Source organism: Sander lucioperca, chromosome 14, assembly GCF_008315115.2.
Source record: "Sander lucioperca isolate FBNREF2018 chromosome 14, SLUC_FBN_1.2, whole genome shotgun sequence".
Lineage (NCBI taxonomy): Eukaryota > Metazoa > Chordata > Actinopteri > Perciformes > Percidae > Sander > Sander lucioperca.
Window position 1 is genome coordinate 10,543,402 of NC_050186.1, and position 21,627 is coordinate 10,565,028.

Sequence of the window (21,627 nt, forward strand, 5' to 3'; positions counted from 1 at the left end):
GAATATTAGTGGAATATTCGCTTTCATTAGCCATGTAAACAACTTAGTCTGAACATCATCTTTTTCGGAATAAGGGCCAAAAACAGAATATCATGTGCATGTAAACATATCCACTGGTGTCAGCGGCTCTGCTAGGAATTGTGGGTCCTCTGACATCAGAGAACAGCTGCACGAAACGACAGTTCCTGTTTTTAGCCGTGCTTGCAACGTGGCTCAATGCCGGTCTGTTGGCCGGTTCACCACTTTGTTGACCTTTCATTGATAAACTAAATTCTTTGAAGCAACTTGGCCTGTAAAAGCATTGCTGCTGTTTTATAGGCCGGTCGTGCACTTTTTAAGAAAACTCCCTGTTTGGAAAGAAGCCACACATACCTGTGTTGTAATCCAATAATGAGTGTTAGTAAGATAAAGTCCTTTAATAAACAGAAAGTTTCCATAAACAAGCAAAGCTGAGTTCAGCAACATGTAAACTGTCTCTTACTTTATTGGGGAGATGAAATGGACTCGTGCCATTCAGCCGGAACGTTTTCCTCTGATTTCTGCTCTCTCGTTTGTTCACACTCGATTATGTTGACTTGGTTATTCACCCCTACTACTCTCTCTGTTTTTATCACACTCTGTCTCTCCACAGTACTCTCCAGACCTTAGCATAGTGATAATCCAAGTGTTAGCTCGGTTTGCTGGCTGCATTCTGAGTTAACCTAACAGACTCAAAGTGAGAGCGTGATGTGTTTCCCTCTGCAGGTCTGGGCAACGACTACCAGTGGCTCGGCCTCAACGACAAGATGTTTGAGAGAGACTTCAGGTGGACGGATGGCAAGCCGATGGTGAGACAATTTACAAAACATCAGGTGTTATCAGGTTACAACGATTAGGTCTGAACATGGATTGATGGATGGATAGTAAGATAGATACATGGATGGATGGATGGATAGTTAGATAGATATATGGATGGATGGATAGTTAGATAGATATATGGATGGATGGATAGTAAGATAGATATATGGATGGATGGATAGTTAGATAGATATATGGATGAATGGATGGATAGTTAGATAGATATAAGGATGGATGGATGGATAGATGGATGGATATATGTATGGATGGATGGATATATGGATGGATATATGGATGGATGGATAGTTAGATATATGGATGGATGGTTGGATGGATAGTTAGATGGATGGATGGATAGTTAGATAGATATATGGATGGATGGATAGTTAGATGGATGGATGGATGGATGGATGGATGGATGGATGGATAGTTAGATATATGGATGGATGGTTGGATGGATAGTTAGATATATGGATGGATGGATGGATAGTGAATTAAAAGAGGGAGTTTATTCCATTTCATGGGACCTTCACTCTTGTATGCTACTCTTATGCTGTTTAGTTGAAATAAAGCAGAAACATAAAACACTTTGCATGTTCTGGTCGTGATGCAGTGCCTTATCTCCTGACCCAGCGCTGCACTCATCTGAGTTATTAAGTCCTGACGACATATTCTCACACACATTGTTGGTGCGTCTGCGGGGAACGCTCAGCTGTTGCAGCATGTGAGCTGCATTATGCAAAGCCCAGGCCTGAAACGTGATCCTGGAGAGACTCTGCTGCTGTAATGTGTTATCATTCAGAAGAGAGGCACACCCTAAGTTTAAGACGTTCAGTAGAGCGCAGGTTCTTTGCAGCGTGTAGTCTCATGTGTTCATTTTCTTCTGGACTTGTTTTACAACAACGTGAAGCGGCTAATGTGTGGATTTCCTGCAGCGTGTAAACTGCAGAAAGGTTTGTTCATGTCTGTGGAGCTGGTTTGTCCCAGCAGCACCACTGTCTGCTCTTTCTGGGAATTACATCCAGCCACATGTTGGGGGAGACGTGGGGGTTTCATCATGGCAGGATATTTGTAGAATTCATGATGAAGTTCTCAATATGACAGCCCTGTTTTCAGCTTTCTGACATTGCATCTTCCAGCTGATCCAAGAGGCTTTTTAAAGACTTTATTTAGCTTAAGAAGAAGGATAATTTCTTAACACATAAAGGAGCACTTCCTTCAGTTTATCACAAACATTCAACATCAACACATCTGGAGATACGTGGTTTTCACTGGACAGGAAGGGGAGGAAAAGCAGTCATCTGTAAAGAAAAGTAGCTGCAGATTCAGCTGATAGCTTCATCATTACCAGAGACACCTTTCACATTGTCCTTTGATACACAAAATCATGATTTAGGACAGCAAGAGGATGAAAAACTGTCATCTGAAAAGTAACTAAAGCTGTCAGATAAATGTAGTGCAGTAAAAACTACAATATTTACCTCTGAGATGTAGTGGAGTAGACATATAATGTAGCAGAACATGGAAATACTCAAGTACAATACCTGCAATGTCTACTTACAGGTGGCAAGATACATGTAGAAATCATCTTACATTTCTCAATATGATGTAGAAGCGGCCCAGTTTGGATTTACAGTACAATCTGGACTGTCCTTGTAGCGATTAGGCAATGCCTAAACTCTGTGTTTATAGCAGTTTATTGGGTGTTTGACAATGAAGTAAAACAGTGAAAATGTGTGTTCTGATAGCAATACGACCACTGGAGGCCGAACCAGCCAGACAGCTTCTTCCAGTCGGGAGAGGACTGCGTGGTGATGATCTGGCACGAGAGCGGCCAGTGGAACGACGTGCCCTGCAACTATCACCTGACTTTCACCTGCAAGAAGGGGACAGGTACGCTACGCACACATGGACCAAAACATGGAAACACACACACACATGGAGTCCATGTGTGTCTTTCCATGTGTGTGTGTGTCCATGTGTGTGTCCATGTCATGGACACACACATTGACACACACACTTGGACACACACTTGAAAACACATATTGACACACATTGACACACACACACACACACACACACACACACACACACACACAAGGACACACACATAGACACACACTTGGAAACACACATAGACACACACACATGGACACACACACATGGACACACATACATGGACACACATGGACAAACACACACTTGGAAACACATTGACACACACTTGGAAACACACAAATGGACACACACATAGACACACACTTGGAAACACATTGACACACACATGGGCACACACATGGACACACATGGACAAACACATAGACACACACTTGGAAACACATTGACACACACTTGGAAACACATTGACACACACTTGGACACACATTGACACACACACACACACAAACAAACACACACATGGAAAAACACATGGACACATATAGACACAAAGACTATGGTTAACTGCTCCTCAGATCTCTGCAGGGTAAATCCAGACAGCTAGCTAGACTATCTGTCCAATCTGAGTTTTCTGTTGCACGACTAAAACTACTTTTGAACGTCCACATGTTCCACCAAAACAAGTTCCTTCCTGAGACTATTTAGCAGAGGCACCGTGGCTCCGTCCGGAGCTTAGCGCCGCCCAAGATGATTGTGATTGGTTTAAAGAAATGGCAATAAACCAGAGCACGTTTTTCTCCCATCCAGGAATGCTGTGTGGACTAGCCAGACCTTCCTTCACAGTGCTGTGGAGGAAGGTCTGGCAATGTGAGACTAATGTTGTGTTTAGAGCTTGTTTCGATGCCTCCAGGAGGCCATTTAAATCAATGAATGTAAGTTTTAGCATCTCACAGTGAACCCTTTCTGTTCTCCACCATCAGTCTCATGTGGGCAGCCCCCTGTGGTGAAGGATGCTCGCATGTTTGGGGCCGTGAAGCCTCGCTACGAGATCAATACCCTGCTCCGCTATCACTGCAAACAGGGCTTCATCCAGAGACACGCCCCCACGATACGCTGCCGGGCCAACAGCCAATGGGACACGCCCAAAGTCACCTGCACAACCCGTGAGTGTTTGAGGAACTTTGATTCTCAATCACAAAGCTGTACAACATTTAAGCTCCTTGCACACTGAGTCTGTACAAATGTACACATTAGGGCTTCTCCATTCTGGGAAAAATCGTAATCACGATTATTTTGGTCAATATTGAAATCACGACTATTAAACACGATTATCATTGACTTAGAATATTAATTTGAGCCTGTCAGCGGCAAAACGAGCCCTTTTGTGAAGGTACTGTAAATACAAGCTGGACAATTGTCCTATCAACCTACATTGTAGCTTGTTTCACCGCTGCCGACTGCAGCAATCTCGCTTAATACTGGACCAATGTCAAAGATTGTTGTTCCCATCAGTCACTTAGACACAAAAACATAGGAAAATAGGTTGAACAAAACAGTAGTTACCGTTTAATTTACTTCAGAGAGGTCAGAACAGACCCTTTGCGTCGATTTTTGACGGGATGGGAGTGAGATGGTTTTGCAACCGATAATACGGTTGATAAGGAGAATGAAATCTCCTTGCTCTCTGAACAATCTCAGGATTGGATGGACCCAATATTTCCATCCATCCATCCATCTTCGTCCGCTTATCCAGTGTCGGGTCGCGGGGGCAGCAGCTCCAGCAGGGGATACCAAACTTCCCTTTCCTGAGCCACATTAACCAGATCCGACTGGTGGATCCCGAGGTGTTCCCAGGCCAGGTTGGAGATATAATCCCTCCACCTAGTCCTGGGTCTTCTCCGAGGCCTCCTCCCAGCTGGATGTCCCTGGAAGACCTCCCTAGGGAGGCGCCCAGGGGGCATCCTTACCAGATGCCCGAACCACCTCAACTGGCTCCAATATTTCCTGTTTCTTTTTCTCTTTTTAAGAAAAGAGAGGACAACGAAATCATCTTCACTTCACTCACACCGTTTTGTATTCTTTTGCGAAATATTTTAAAAAGACTCTGTGTGCAAGGACCTTTTTTTTTAGAAATGTTTTAAATTTTAACGCTATTTTTTTTTCCATCTGTATTCTCAGCCGCGACCTACCACAAGTCGCTCGCTCTCCCGCGCCGCAACAACCAGAACAACGAGCAACAAAACCGGCACCATAGCAATCACATCCATCACACCGCGAGTCATCAGAAACACAATCAAAACCAAGAGCAGCAGCAGAGCTACAACTTCTTTCAACGCTTCTGGAACCCTTTCCAGAGGGAGAAGAGGCAACAACCGCAAACACACAGCGGGGATCAGATGAGACACTGATTTTAGGGAGTTTGGGGGGTCTGTAAGATTAGCTTAGCAGTGGCAGACAAACGCAGCAGGCTGGCGACGCCGGTCCAGAGGCATCGGTAGACAGAGAGAAGGACCAAACTGTCTATCAATGGCTCTCTAAAGGACGAGGAGCGTGTTTCACCAGTACATTGTCCCCCCAAAAAAACACTCCAGGATCTGAACGGTAACACTGGTGAGAAGTTAGATTCATTTGTAAAGTTCGCAGCCTGGTTCATATCAAGTTTACGACGCTCCAAACAGAAAGACTGTCCCCAAAAACACTACACTCTAAGAAATATCTGTGTAATAACAGTTGTATGTCTGTGTATTTTAACAGAAGTTGCCCGTAGAACTTGATAACGTAGCTATACACAACACGCCATTATCGTAAATTATTAACCAGTACTTGGATTAGCGAGAGTCAAAAGTGCCCAAAAAAGTGTTCAAAGTGTTTAAAAAAGCATCAAAAAAGCTTTAAATTAATTAAAGAACAGATGTAATGTCAGAAGCTTACTAACTGAGCAGCTTTGTTTGAGAGAATTTTAAATAACAGAAAACATTCTATATTTTTAATGCAGCTACACACAACATTCCTGTTTTTAATTACGGGACAAAGTCCGGGAAATGAGCTGCCACAACTTTTTCTGTTATTTTACGTATTTATTTCTTAGAGTGTACAGAATCTGAACCATCTGTTAAGCCCAGACCAAAGATTCACGAGTTGAAACTTGTAACTTCTTGCAACGAGTCAGTCTGCAGCTTTCTGAAAGCTGCCAGTTTACACCAATGAGACCAGACGGTGTATCATCTCCATAGCAACGAATCTTTGTACTTCCGACTTCAAGGCTTTTTCTAGCTGGATATATCATTTGTTTCGTTTAAATATGAATGTGGATAATGTTAGTGATAGTGAGATGCTTGCTAAAGTTACATTTCTAGTGATGAATCGGCGAAAACACGTTTTATTTCTCTGATTCATGGCTTTGTTCTAACGCCGCTGGACGCTCCCTCTCTTCAGTAACGTTATCGTGCTTTCGGGCGGTCGTTGAGGCTCCGTCTAAAACTCTGCTATTTTGACCAGCTGTTTGTAACATAAAAATAAAACGGATTATGGATCATTTAATTTCTATAGTTTATGGCTGTCTTTACCCGCTGACTTCTCTGTTGGCTGTTGAAACAGGAGAAGTCTCTTACGTTGTAAAACCAGCCTCTGGAGACTCAACCCGCTGACTTTTCTATTGGCTGTTGAAACAGGAGACGTCTCTTACGTTGTAAAACCAGCCTCTGGAGACTCCACCAGCTGACTTCTCTATTGGCTGTTGAAACAGGAGACGTCTCTTACGTTCTAAAACCAGCCTCTGGAGACTCCACCAGCTGACTTCTCTATTGGCTGTTGAAACAGGAGACGTCTCTTACGTTCTAAAACCAGCCTCTGGAGACTCCACCAGCTGACTTCTCTATTGGCTGTTGAAACAGGAGACGTCTCTTACGTTCTAAAACCAGCCTCTGGAGACTCCACCAGCTGACCTCTCTATTGGCTGTTGAAACAAGAGACGTCTCTTACGTTCTAAAACCAGCCTCTGGAGACTCAACCGGCTGACTTCTCTATTGGCTGTTGAAACAGAAGACGTCTCTTACGTTGTAAAACCAGCCTCCGGAGACTCCACCAGCTGACCTCTCTATTGGCTGTTGAAACAAGAGACGTCTCTTACGTTCTAAAACCAGCCTCTGGAGACTCAACCGGCTGACTTCTCTATTGGCTGTTGAAACAGGAGACGTCTCTTACGTTGTAAAACCAGCCTCTGGAGACTCCACCAGCTGACCTCTCTATTGGCTGTTGAAACAAGAGACGTCTCTTACGTTCTAAAACCAGCCTCTGGAGACTCAACCGGCTGACTTCTCTATTGGCTGTTGAAACAGGAGACGTCTTTTGCTTTCTAAAACCACTTTAAATTATTATTATTGAACATTTTCCAGTTTTTCCTGTTTCGGTTTGTTGCTGCTTATTATTAAGCATTTTAACTGGCTCATTTCCCGTGTAGATTTTGTACAAACTATATTTTAGCTGAGAAATGTTTTTTTTTTTTTTTTTTATAAAAGTGAGAAGGGAGATTTAAAGAGAGGCACACAGAGATGAAGAGGAGATTCGTGCGTCACGTACGTAACGTACTTAAAGAAGTATATAATTGGGCTGTTTCATGGTGCAAACATTTATAAATTGGTGCTACAAGTTCAGAGAAAACAGAGAAAATAAGCTGTGATATTCCCTCTCGCTCAAAAAGTAGAAAAACCGCACAGACCAGACCAATACACGCTCCCGCTGGGGGTTGAGTTAACGCGAGCACGTCAAAGAATCAATATGGCGGCTGGCTGGTTACAAACGATTTTTTTTATTTCATGTTTATTTGGATTGGGACAGATGCTACGACATAGATGTTTGTGCAAAAAAATCTCCAATGGACAGCATCCCAGCATTTATAGCTATTGCAATGCATGCTATGTTCACACTTGGCGTCTTTTTGACAAGGAAAAGTTGACTAGGGCGCTTTCGTAGTAAAAGCGTTTTAATTCCAAAAAGCAGCTGAGAGCGTCTTTTGTTGCTATAACAACAGCTACTGCTACAGTATCCTAGAGCGCTATGTGCCTCCGTTTTGACATGTTTCTGGAAACTGCTGTAAAATATGTTCTATGTTCATATTTGATCAACACTGTCTAGTTTAACCTTTCATCTGAGTTTTTTCAGCCTATGTTTTCGCCATGTTTCTCAAAACATTTCAGCGCATTTCAGCAAAATTCAACAAATTTCAGCAGATTTCAGCGAACCAGTGCAGTAAAATATGTTACTGAAAACATTTTAGGCGATAAGTTGCCAATAAATTAACATGATCAACACAGTCTAGTTTTACAGTTTAATCTAAGTTCGGTCTGAGTTTCTCTCTCGATCCGCTTCTAAACTCTTTGTGTCCATATGCGGAAGTACAATCTGTAGTTCGAGCAACAGTCCTAGGAGCCAGCATTTCAGATGGAAGATGAGCACGGACATTTGTGCGCTGGCAAGAAAGTTTAACATAGTTCATTTACACATACTACCAACATTATTACGGTACAAAGTCGGAATCGCATCCCTTTAGCGCAACTTACGAAAGTGAGGTAAATTACATAACAAACATAGTTGTTTTAACCCAAACCATCATGTTTTTCTAAACCTAACCAAGTAGTTTTGTGTCATTTCGCCAAGTTAACCCGCGTTTAAAACAGCGACCGTTTCCATGCGCCAGGTGCTGGAAAATATGTTTCCTTCAAAACGTAATTGAGAACGCAGTTTCGTTGTATGGGAGCATCATTTTGTAGGAGACAGGGTTGGGTTATTATGAATGTGTGTGCTATTAATCATAGGATATATAATATAGATACTACATGAAGCCATATGAATTTAACTTATTGTATACTTTAAAACTATGAATGGACTGTGATGTTTAATAAAGGTCATTGGAACTGAAGCGATTCTGTTAATGATGACTCCTTGCTGTTTACAGATCTGATCACGTAGTACACGTTGTCGTCACGTGTGTTCGCTGCACGTACTGAAGAATTTGTCAGGCTGTTCTCATGAACCATTCGTACATATAGCTATGAAAGCTAAAGCACTGTAATTGGTATGTATTCCACGTAATTATTACTGTCAGACACCAGCAGCTCGCAGTGCTCTGTAGTTGGCTCAAAGTCACCTTTTTCCCCCCAAACTCAACTAGCAACTGTTGCTTTAGCCGGTGCAACGTTACCAGCCAGCGGTCACCTAATTTCGTAGAATATCTTACGAATTTGTGTGCTTACATTTTCATGCAATATCATACGAACCTGTTCATGAGAGTACGATGCATTTGTCGAGATGCTTTTTGTTGTGCTGTGACTCAAATTCAACCCAACAACTTCATCACCAAAACACTCTGGATTGTTTTAAACATGTTCTGCAACATTGAGTTGGGTTATGAGCTAAATGTACTATAGATGTTGCTTTTTGCTACAGATCTGAAATCTGTTTTTAATCCAACGAATAAGGGAATGTGAAAAATGTGCATAGACAACAAGATTTTTTTATGAGATACTTGTGCATTTTACTTTTTCCTTTTCATGTTCTTCATACATTTTTCCTTTTTACATATTTTTTGTCAGTGTGTATATGCATTTTTTAAATGTTTTTCTACTCTACCATCTGTGGCACAAGTTCTTGTTTTTATGTAATCATTGTTTCTTTTTCTGTTTAAGTTACTGTAAAAAGAAAAATGTCCATCATCCTGGTTTCAATGTCATTTGTCAGCTCTGTGTGCAATAATAGTAATTATCATAACGCAACCTGTTTGTGTAGTTTTATTTTATACCACTGAAATAAGTCCATATTTTTTAAAAGACCCAACCAACAACATCTTATGCCAACTTTACACCAAATGACTTTTCAAAGGATTCCACTGTCGCAGACTATTTTCCAATATCGGAATGAAGTCCTAAGAGTCTTGCTAGAGTCGGGGTGCTCCCGTCGTCTCCATCATTTGGTGTAAGGTTATAAAACTCAGTCCCAGTCTTTTTCCCGTTTTGACGTTCCGACAAAATCAAACGTGTTTGATACTATCCTAAGTTTTACAGCTTTAGTGCGTAACTTTTCTATATTAATGAACATCCGTTACATTCAAGCCATTGCCAAATTAGTTGATACAAAGATAATTAAGACTATCAGCTCCACACAACTCTCTCTGTATTTCTCAGTATGGCTATGTTCAGAAGATTGTGGCGTCCGGCGACTTTCGCAGTAACTCGAGTGAAGATAATTACCTCTTCTGAAGAGTCCATCATGTTTTTTTAATCCTCCATGTCCTCCTTGGCTACTAGCAACTCTGTGGAGGAGGGGTGGGGGTGGTGTGCGATCGCGGAAGGCTTGTATCATGTGGATACGGCGACAGTTTTGTTGTCATTACTTAGAATTCCTCATGGGGGCGACAGAAACTACGTACTATAGCTTTAAGTCTTGGTAGTGAAGCTAAATCATGTGAACATTGTCAACAACCAATGGGTGCTCTCCCTCTTGCACAAAATGGAAGGAAGCAGCAAACGGCCAGAGCTAATGTTGTATATGGTTGCTATGGCGCCGCGCTAAGCTAAACGCTAAAGAGAAAAAGTTGCAGATTTTCAACCCTTCTGAAGCGTGTCATCCAACGGGAGTTTTACCAGCAGATAAACACAGACCTCCAGGTACTGGAGACATTCAGCTGCATGTACGGCAGAACAGAAAATCTGCAAACTTTGCCTTAAGTTACCAGCTAACGCTAGCGGTAGCTAGCTAGCCTGGTTAAATTTTTTAAAACAAATCCAGTTGTGGTCTTGCAATTTGTGACCCTGCAAGATCCCCAGCTTTTACATATGATGACAGTCTTTAACGTTAGCTGTGAGATGGTGTCTTCTAGTGTACGGTAGGCATTAGGGGGCTTTCACACCTGCCTCATAGTTTGGTTAAATCGCACTAAAGTTGGTTTTCCACCATGGTGTGGTTCGTGTACGCAGGTGTGAATGCAGCAATCACTCCCGGATGTGTACCAAAAGCGGACCAAACAAGCGTACCGAGACCACCAAACGAACTCTGGAGCGGTTCGATGCAGGATCACGTTGTCACCACAAACCGCTCCAGAGTTCATTTGAAAGCGTACAGAGGACACCTCTTCAAGGACATCTTGGTACGATTGTGTGGTCGGCTTTTGGTGCACTTTCGGCCCCACAACTACCAGCTAAACGGCTCCAGAGGTCAAGCTTGCCGCCACTTGCACTTCCTGGAGTACACCTGTACATCACTGCAGCAAAGTGACTTTAACAACTGGAGGTCAGTAAAAACAACATTTTAAGCAGCAAGATGGTGTGTGTGGGATTGAGTCAGAATAAACTACAGTGTGTGTTTCTTGGTGATGTAGGAACATGTCACCCAGCGCAACAGTGTGGCTCATTGATGGTTTTTTATGGTGCAGAGCATGTGAGCAGTAAGAATTTCCGCTTCTTGCTCACAGATCTGTTCATTCCCTCGGCTCAAAGTTGCCCCGCGGTCAACTTACACCTTGTCACATCTTGCTCCCAAAAAAAAAAAACAGCATTGTATTTGTCACATGAACGGAAACCCATGATTTCCTTCATGTCCTGAGCTCTGCCAGCAAAAAGTCAGCCAGATGACAGCCACTGGCGGCGTGTGATACACTCACACTACTTCTTCTGAGGTTAAATTTAGTGTTTAATTGGGAATTGGTGACAACGTGAAAAATATATAATAACAGATGTATCCTCGTAACTGCAGCTTGTCAGCGAGCAGATTAGGGCTGTCCTTAAAGGTCCCATGGCATGACAATTTCACTTTGAGGTTTTTTAACATTAATATGCGTTCCCCCAGCCTGCCTATGGTCACCCAGTGGCTAGAAATGGTGATAGGTGTAAACCGAGCCCTGGGTATCCTGCTCTGCCTTTGAGAAAATGAAAGCTCAGATGGGCCGATCTGGAATCTTCCCTTTATGACGTCATAAGGGGAAAGGTTACCTCCCCTTTCTCTGCTTTGCCCGTCCAGAGATTTTGGCCCGCCCATGAGAAAGAGAGAGACATCATGGCTTAAAAACAAGCAAAGCATGGCAGTTGGTCAAGGCCACACCCCCCCCCTCCACCTTGCCCCCCCCCCCCCCCTCCCCTCTCTCCTCCTCAATAGCATTTAAAGCTACAGACACAGAAATGGCACATCCTAAGGAAAGGTCATTGTGGGACTGGCTCTAGTGGCTGTAATTCTGGACCAAGGCTGAGTTTCGGGAAAGAGACTTCAGATACAGTATTAGGGGACCACTAAGGTCTACATAAAGATACTTCAGAGACAGTATTAGGGGACCACTAAGGTCTATATAAAAGATACTTCAGATACAGTATTAGGGGACCACTAAGGTCTATATAAAGAGACTTCAGATACAGTATTAGAGGACCACTAAGGTCTATATAAAGAGACTTCAGATACAGTATTAGGGGACCACTAAGGTCTATATAAAAGATACTTCAGAGACAGTATTAGGGGACCACTAAGGTCTATATAAAAGCATCCAAAAAACAGCATTTCATAGGACCTTTAAAGCTATAGTGCGTAGTTTCTGTCGCCCCCATGAGGAATTCTAAGTAATGACAACAAAACTGTCGGCGGGTCCACATGATACAAGATTCCTGTGATCGCGCACCGCCCCGCCTTTTTGGTTATTGTAGTACAATTTAAACACATATCTGCAGGGGATAAAGTGGGATCTGGCAGATGGGGGAACCTGAAGAGTTGTTTTGTTCAAAAAATAACCATGTGACTTCTGTTTTTGGGTTCAAACGATAAAACGAATTGAACACAAACTTTTCCATTCTTCAATCCAAAAGGAATAACGATAAAACTAATTGCGAAAAACAAAAAATTGGCTGTTTTTGATTGCTTTCTTGATTTTAATACCAGAAACGGTTTCAAAAAATGAACAAACACATTAATTTTTTATTTACAAATGAATTGCAGATTATCCAATCATACCCTGACTGGAAACACCGTAATCGATATTTGGCGTAATTTTTAACAGAACAGGAAATGCTAATGTATGAAACTGCCAATTGGATTAATTTACTTGTTAATCGAAGGTGCCGGTATTCTGTTCCAGTTCATTTCGACCCACTTTAACCCCTGCGTATTTGTAGTAAATGACAATGAAACAGCCTCTTAGGAACCAGCGTGTGAGTATGAATCAACATAAAAACCAACCCGTCACCAATATGCCGTCACTCGGCTCCTAAAACAGTCCTGTGCTTTTTGCAAAACACGCTGTATTTCCATTAGGAACCCAACTTAAAGCAGCACCATGAATGGCCTCGGTGTTTCTGTGAGGGAAACGTGTGTGTGCAAGCAGCGAACCCTCCCTTTGGAAACATTACTGCATTACCCAGGAACTACACCTGGCACTCTCCAAAGTCAATTACACCCCGGCTCCAGCCGACATGAAGCCTGCTGACTTTTTATTTTTGCTGAACTGCAGTGTGATTGCTCATACTGTACGTTGTCATGATGTATTTGGGATAATAGGAAAACTCAACGAGCCCTGTGGAAAGAGAAGGGAGGCAGGAGGAGTCGTGGTTTATGTACTGTTTTATTGTCATTTTGTCTTTGGGTCTCTAAGGTTTCCTAGTAATGCTGCAGTTCCTAACAGTTGGTCAGATTATACACAAAAGAAAAGGCAACAACATTTGGGACTTCCTTTAAATCCTTTTATGGAATAGTTTGACATTTTAGTAAAATACGCTCTCATATCCGTGTGCTAAAAGTGAACTTGAGCCAGCAGGAGCTTAGCTTAGCTTAAAGATTGGAAGCAGGGGGAGTGCTGATTGGTTCAGTCCACAGCTGTTCAGACACAAGCGCGTTTAATTGAAGATGGATTTTCAAGATCATTCATATCGCAAGAATTGAGCTGCCGTGCAAGGTAAAAAACAGCTAGCCCAAAGTTTAAAAAAATACACCTACCAGCACCTCTAAAGCTCACTTTTTAACATGTATATCTTGTTTGTTTAACAGTCACGTCAATTAGTGAGCTTTAAAACTTTTTGGGATTTTGTTACCGTTACCGAAAAGAGCTAAGCTAGCTGTTTCCAGTTTGTAAGCTAAGCTAAACTAGTTGGTTGCTCACTGCAGTAATTTTTACTAATTAAGACTTTGTTGTATCTTGTTTCTTTAATCTATACACAAACAAACGTTAAAACAACACGTTCCCCAGCTCAATATCCTCTTAATATGTTTAAGAAGACCTTTCAAAGGGACAGTTTTCTTGACTTAAACATTGATATCTCCCCAACGGCTAAACTGATTTTTACCATTCAAACTGCATTTGAAAAGTTTATTTCTCTTTGCTTTTTTGCAATCTGACCTGTGAAGATAGCCCTTACCAATCTCTTACAAGGTTAGTTTATATCAAGAGAACATAGGAGACTGGGAACGTATGGGATGACCTCGTGGTTTTACGGGGAGTTACGAGCTTCGACTTCCTCGTCTTTCCTCGAGGTTGCACTCCCCAAAATGTCAAACTATCCCTTTAACAAACAGACACTTAACATGATTTGGAAACTGTTTACAATAACTAAAAATAACACAAGTTAAAAGGAACAAATCTTTTAGTTTTGCAATCCTACAGAAGACTCTTCGGTAAGTGTTTCTACTTCACAGTTGTTGTTCTGTAAAATCACCTTTTTATTTCCCACAGTGTCTAATCATTATAGAGAGCCAGTTTAATGAGTCTGTCCGGAAGTTCTTGAGTGATAAGTGTCGCTGATTGTTCAGTGGCTTGTCAAAGACGGAGCCAAGTAAAGCTAACGTTGCACCAAGCCCAAGCAGATGACCTAAACCAGCGTGCGGGCCAGCTGGGACTGCTTACAGTGAGCTTACTCTTGATCAATGTGCACCGTTTACTCTCTGATACCCTTACATGGAAGAAGCTCTTAGTGCCTTTCCTGCAGGAATTATTGGTATTTTGGATGTATTGTATTTCTGTCTCATTCAGCAGGCTGGTGCAGGTTGGCTGCCGGCCCGCTGGGTCGGCCGGTTCATAGTCTCTGCAGAGCTTAGATAGCAATCAGGGAGCCAGCGGCTGCCAAGAGAACCATGCTCACTCAGGGCTGGGCTCAGCACTCCGTACTGGGGCTGCACGATATGAAGAAAATCAACACATTCTCACTCCCATCGCGTCAAATACGGACGCTTGATCATGTGCTTTTGGCGTTTGTTATTGACGCTAAAAGTCTCCTTTAGCCTCATATCTCAACGAGCTTGGTAGGGACTCTTGGCATCACTTTTGGCGCTCTGGGTTAGGACGCACGTTTAACTGACATGCGGCACAATGTTTAGGAAAAGATGGTGGGTGGGGTTATAAAATGTATATTTCAGTGACACGCGGGACAAGAATGGGACACGAAACCCCGTCTCTCCAGTGAAAGTCCTGTGTTTGACCCATCCACTATCCCCCCAACCTGCCTCCTTAAGCCACATTTCGGTCTTTCATACCACTCTCTACCGTTATCTCTCTTAATACTATGTCATCTTACAGAGCCGCGGTCAAGCTGCTGCTCTGCCCGGTGTGTTCCATACCCATACAGACGCTGAAGGGTGATTTTTGCATCGGTATCAGACGCTGAGAGACACTGACCAAGCGTCCGTATTTGCGCGTTAGGAGTGAGAACAGGGTGGGAAAAAATCTAATTGCATATTATTTTGACTGATATTGCGATTGCGATATGATTAATGATTAATGATATTGGAGGGAATGATCATTTTCATTGAGAAATATTAAAATGTAAATGATTAAAGTGTGATTTTTCTATAATGCGCCCCCCCCTGCAATTTGGATATTGCTCTAGTCCATATTGCAATTTTGATAATATGCGATAATATTGCGATTAATTGTGCAGCCCTAGTCCGTACGTTACTCCGTGATACCCGCTCGGTCCCTCCGCTCCGCTCTCCACCGCAGGAAGACTTCTTTGCCGAGAGAACCAGTGGTGGAATGAAACTAAGTACATTTACTCCAGTTCTGTACTTAAGTCCAAATGTTGAGGTACTTGTACTTTACTTGAGTCTTTTCTTTTCATGCCACTTTCTACTTCTACTCCGCTACATTCATCTGTTACAGCTTTAGTTACTAGTTACTTTACACATTAAGATTACTGCACACAGAACACATGTGGTTTATAACATCTGATGTTTGATTCTAAAGTAAACTAGCCGACAATATTACGGCTACAAGTCCAGCTGAGATGATTAGACCTTTAAACACACAACTGAGGATTTTTCTTTACTTTTAATACTTTAACTACATTTTCCTTACATACTTTTACTTAAGTAACATGTTCAATGCAGGACTTTTATTTGTAACAGAGTATTTTTACAGTGTGGTATTAGTACTTTTACTAAAGTAAAGGATCTGAATACTTCTTCCACCGCTGGAGAGAACGGGTGACAGCCCGGGAGATTGCTAACCAGACTGTCCATCTCCCGGGCTGTCATCCGTTCGGGCGGGGGAGTGAAGCCGAGGGGCCGTGGGCTCTGTGCTGCTAGTTTAGTTGTTCGTATCATATCAACCGTTTGTATCTCTATCTAGATTAACGTCGCCTGCTGGCAGGGAGAGCTGTTTCCTTTCATGCAGGCGTACGTGCTAGTTGGCCGTCCACTGTAGTCAGTGCAGCTTTTTGGCGGAGATGCAGGCGACGTGAGGCGACGCCAGAGTCTGGCTTTGTTGACACTAGTTCTTTGCTGTCTGCTTGGTGTGTCAGGGCCTTTACATACAGAGGGCTGAGGTCACAAACAATGCTAGGCTCGGCCTCTGCTCGTTCACTTTAAGAAACTACAGTATTTGTATCAAAAATAGCAGTTTATCAAGGCGCTAGATAGATAGCTAGTATGTGCAGGTCTACACTGACTGCTGCTTTGTGCGTAGAAGCTGAGTCATGCTCTGAGGTCTAAGATTAAGCCGAACAGACAGATACAGCCACAAAGAGTAACTATGCAGAACAGTGCTGTTTCTATTCATGCCAGGCATTTTCTATTGCTGCACAGGGCCGACTACCGTTTGCCTCGTCTCTTCTCTTTTAGGCGAATTCATCTACATGTTCAGTGCAAAATTCATTTATTTTTTTTTAGTGTCGTGGAGTTTTGTATTTTTCTTTTCACTGTTATGTTACATTCATAAACTGTAAAAATAATGGACGAAACTTCCGTGTCTGAAAAGTAAACAATGCTAATGATATTGAGCCTACTTCTCACTTGATTCATTGCCTCGGTAAACATTTTCATAATGAGTTTATGTTCTCAATCTTCTTCTTTAACACAGCATGATGTTCATTTGGTAAATGATGGTCCCATTTATTTAAAAACAGACGATAAAGCAGGGGATGCTTTAGGACCTGTCAGTCAGGACAGAACCTCAGCGATGCTAACCATGCCAACACTGTGGACATTAAAGCAGCCTTCAACTTGTTTTCGCCTTAAACTTTGACCCTCTCACTGAGTGTTTTCATTTCAGCAAAGTTAATTTGGACATTTTGCCTAAAAATGTCTTGTTCAGCGTTCTGCCGACCAAGCTGTTTAGCTTGCTCGAGCGTTAGCTGGTAACTTGAGGGAAAGTTTGCCGATTTTCTGTTCTGCCGTACATGCAGATAAACTGTGCCAGTACCCAAAGGTCTGCGTTTCCCCGCCGGTAAATCTCCGCTGGATGACTCGCTTCAGAAGGGTTGATAATCGTCAACTTTCCCTCGTTAGCATTTAGCTTAGCACCGCGCCATAGCAACTGAAAACAACACTGGCTCTAGCCGTGTCATCCACCCCAGCTCCAACCTCTTTTAAAAAAAATGTTACGTACGCTTTCATAAGACCAAGATGGTGACGCCACACTCGAGGCTTCAAAACGGCAGTCCATAAAACGTCCATTATTTTTACAGTCTCTGGTTAAAGCTTTATGTAAACCGAAGAGACTTGGATAGTTTGGCCAATAAGACAAAAAATAATAATGTAAATATTTCTACAGTATATCAAAAAATAGTCATAAACAGAAGTACATTTCTAGATAATAACATTCTACATACTTAGAAAAACATAAACAATGTTGGATTTCTTTCCTTTTCCTTATTTCTTTTTGGTGATGATGTTTGGTCCAACACATTTGTATAAAAACGTAAAATACTGAACGGTATGATGGCGTACAAAGTACCGGTAGTAGCACCTTGTTAAGTATGGACAGCAAAGATCGGTTTAGTTGTGCGAGGCTTGTATTCCTGCCTGATGACAAGCATCACAGGATTTGAGCTTTTTTCTTCCCTCTGTGTTTCTTTCGTGGCTGTTCTTCCAGGTCTTGAACAAAACAAGATAAGTGCCCAAAGTATCCGTCCAAACCACGAGTCGTTTTGCTGTGAAACTGTTCTCAGTTCAGACGTGTCGTTTCTTCTTATATTATGACATGCCTGTGATATCTTCCAACCCTAACCCCACCCACCCCCATTTCAAAGGCATTGATTAAATAATAAGAACCTTAAATATGTGTAAACTATCCCTCAGAGAGTTTCAGGTCGCAGATTACATAGCAACATGTCGACAGTAATGTCTTAAGGTTTCCATGAAATAAAGCATCACAGTTTGAGAGAGAGTGTGTGTGTGTGTGTGTGTGTGTGTGTGTGTGTGTGTGTGTGTGTGTGTGTGTGTGTGTGTGTGTGTGTGTGTGTGTGTGTGTGTGTGTGTGTCTCAGTTGTGGCCCTTGAAGCAGTACACTCCGTACAGCTTGTGCTTTTTGTCGGGGAAGCCGCTGAACCTCACGGCGGCCTCCGTGGGGCTGCAGCGTCGGCGGGGGTGGGAGATGGGATAACGCACGCTGCCGTCGGCCAACCAGCCGGCGTCGCAGCGGTCGTAGCCCAGCAGCTTCCAGGCGGCGTACATCTGGCCAACCTTGGCGATCTGAGCGCCGTCTTTCTGACACGCGCCGACCGCCTCGTCGTAGGTTAACTTAGAGGGGTGGATCAAGTAGTAGAACCGACCTGCGCGGACGAAAACACAAAAGGCAGATAAGCACAATGACAACGAGATAAAAACAGTAACAATAAAAGATCAAACAACTTCTGCACCGTCTATTCACAACCCAGTCTCACGGCAGTTTGTGTAAATGTCACGTTATTTCTAATCTATTGATACGTGTTCACGGGGACGTTTTTCTCGTTTTTTACGTGGTGGCCGGCACGAAATACCCTACGGGGAAAGGATGCCTCACACGCCGGGAGATGGCTGAAAAGGACGGCCCATATGCCGGGAGACGGCCGCGGGGGACAGCCGCTGGGGACGCGCCACAATAACGGGACGGTTGTGATTAGGAAGACTACGGGACACGCGGGACGCGATCCCCACCCGCCCGGGTGAAAGTCCTGTATTGTTTGACCAATCCACCCCCCCCGACCAGCCTCCCTACGTGGATTTTCAGCTCTTTATACTACTCCCTACCATTTTCATGCTGTGACCACGAAATATGCTTCCCATTGAAATACATTACTTCACATTTTCGTGCTGGCCACCACGTAAAAAACGAGAAAAACGTCCCTGTGAACACGTATCAATAGATGCCGTGAGACCGGGCTGCTTTTCAACGCATTCTCATGAACGGGTTCGTATGTCGTACGAAAACTTAAGCACCAGGGGCGATTCTAAAAAGGGTCTAAAATTGACGAAATTACAGCGACCGCCGGCCAAAACGTAAAGAATTTGTACTGTACTGTACTGCTGAAGAGTAAGTAAGTAAACTTAAGTAAGTAAGTAAACTTTATTTATATAGCACCTATCACAGACAGAGTCACAAAGTGCTTTACATGCAGCAAGTTTAACAATTTAAAAAACATCATACAAACATAAAAACAATGATAGCTCAGTCAAGTGAAAGCTTGTCTGAATAGGAGTGTCTTCAGCTGTTTTGTAAAATAAACGATAGAATCGGTCACACGCAGCGACGGGGGCAGGGCGCTCCACAATTTGGGAGCAACTGCCTGAAAGGAGCGGACTCCCCGAGTTTTAAGGCGGGTTTTTGGGACCATCAGGAGATTTTGACCTGAGGAACGAAGCGTGCGGAAAGAGGAGTAAGGGGTCAACAAATCAGCGATATATTTCGGCGTCTGTCCATGTAGTGCTCTAAAAGTTACAACTAAAATTTTATAATCAATTCTGTATTTTATTGGAAGCCAGTGGACAGTAAACAAAATCGGGGTAATGTGTGCCCTTCTGTTTGTTCCTGTTAAAAGCCTGGCTGCTGCATTTTGCACCAATTGAAGGCGGCTCAGCGAAGATTTATTAAAACAAGTAAAAAGAGAATTACAGTAATCTAACCGTGAAGAAATGAATGAATGAAGAGAGCATTGCAACTTGTCCCACAACAAAACTAACTTGTGTGCTAAAAGACTAAAGACAGTTCATCTAAAACACATCCGCACACATTAATCAAACAATAAAAGGTGAATGTGATTTGTTTAGCAAATGTTTAGCTGGTCCTCTGCCTCCTTAAGTGCTAATGATACATGTTATAAATGTTTATTTGTTGCTTTGGAGGAGAGGCTCACCGAGAACGTGGTGATGTGCTACGGTAAGGGTATTGTCTCATTTCCGCTCTAGCTTAACACAGTCAATTTTGTTTTTTTTCTTCATTATAGTAGCTCATTACCTGCCTTACATTTAAACCTGCACCAGCAAGCACTCATAGTTATATCGTCTTATAAAACTGTCTTGCTAATCTCACAGTTGTTTACACGCTATTAGCTCTGTTAGCTAGGCTACTTAGCTTAGCCATTTCGCTCCCTCTTCTGCTGTCTCTTTCTCGCCTTTAATGCTTTGGAGACGAGCTGAGTGAATTAGAATCCAAGCTCCGCACTATGAAATTTAAACCGTATGTTTCTGTAGCTAGCCAGCCCCTCGTAATACTTTTGCTCTTTTACTCAAGTAGAATTCTGAATGAAGGACTTTAACTTTTTAGAGATGTTTTTTGTTACATTGTGGTATTGTTACTTTTACTAAAAAGGTAAAAAAATATTTGAAAACTGTCTTTTCTTTGTTCAGCCAACAGTAAAAGAGATCTGATGCCCCAGCCTGCTTTTTTATTGGACTATTGTCTTTAGAAGCCCCATGGTTAAATAAAAGGTAACCACACACACACACACACACACACACACACACACACTTTACCTTTGTAGTGTGAGGTGAAGCAGAACACGTCGTATTGGTTCTTCTCTTTGTCTCTCAGTCCGTAGTTACGGACGCCTGGCACCGTGTTCTTGCCTCCGCAGGGTTCTCTGGGGTTGGTGATAGGATACTGGACCGAGCCGTCACTCAGCCAGCCGGCGTTGCACCAGTCCAGCTTTCCTCGCCACGCATTGTACAGCTGGTCAAAGGAGGCCACGATGGCGTCCTGGTCCCGACATGCCCGCTCAGCGTCGTAGAAGTTGAGGTTGTAGCGACCCAAGCGGGGGAAGTAGGGGAAGACGACGCCTGCAGATATGATAGATGACGTGCAGTTAGCAGATACAACAATGGTGTATTCTTTGGGATTTCTATCATAGAGTGTAGAAATAATGGACGAAGTTTCCAGGTCAGAAATGTGAAGGCAACACTGAAGCATCTTAAACCTGCAATATATCAAATTTCCAGCAGAGGGCGACTCCACTGGCTCCAAAAAGAAGTGTGTTTCTATAGAAGTCTATGAGAAAATGAGCCTACTTCTCACTTGATTTATTACCTGAGTAAAGTGTTCAGCATTCTGCTAGTCTCGCGTTACCAGACCTTCCTCCACAGCGCTGCAGAGGAGGGTCTGGCTAGTCCACACAGCATTCCGGGATGGAGAAAAACGTGCTCTGGTTTGGCATTTCTTTAAACCAATCACAATCGTCATGG

The 21,627-nt window shown here is 42.8% G+C and overlaps 2 protein-coding genes across 3 annotated transcripts in view; one reads left to right on the forward strand and one right to left on the reverse strand.

Moving 5' to 3' along the window:
* LOC116041881 (versican core protein-like) overlaps positions 1-6,025 on the forward strand; it is a 42,420-nt gene extending 36,395 nt beyond the window's left edge. The window contains exons 10-13 of the mRNA XM_031287967.2: positions 745-827; positions 2,586-2,730; positions 3,717-3,899; positions 4,915-6,025. Coding sequence (XP_031143827.1) covers positions 745-827; positions 2,586-2,730; positions 3,717-3,899; positions 4,915-5,144 — 641 coding nt within the window. The 3' untranslated portion in view covers positions 5,145-6,025. The remainder of the gene's footprint in view (positions 1-744; positions 828-2,585; positions 2,731-3,716; positions 3,900-4,914) is intronic.
* An 11,802-nt stretch (positions 6,026-17,827) lies between these two features.
* LOC116041848 (hyaluronan and proteoglycan link protein 1-like) overlaps positions 17,828-21,627 on the reverse strand; it is a 45,122-nt gene continuing 41,322 nt past the window's right edge. For both annotated transcript variants that reach the window (XM_031287923.2, XM_031287924.2), the window contains exons 5-6: positions 20,923-21,225; positions 17,828-18,743 (exon numbers count right to left, since the gene is read on the reverse strand). In XM_031287923.2, the coding sequence (XP_031143783.1) occupies positions 18,454-18,743; positions 20,923-21,225 (593 nt within the window). In that variant the 3' untranslated portion in view covers positions 17,828-18,453. The remainder of the gene's footprint in view (positions 18,744-20,922; positions 21,226-21,627) is intronic.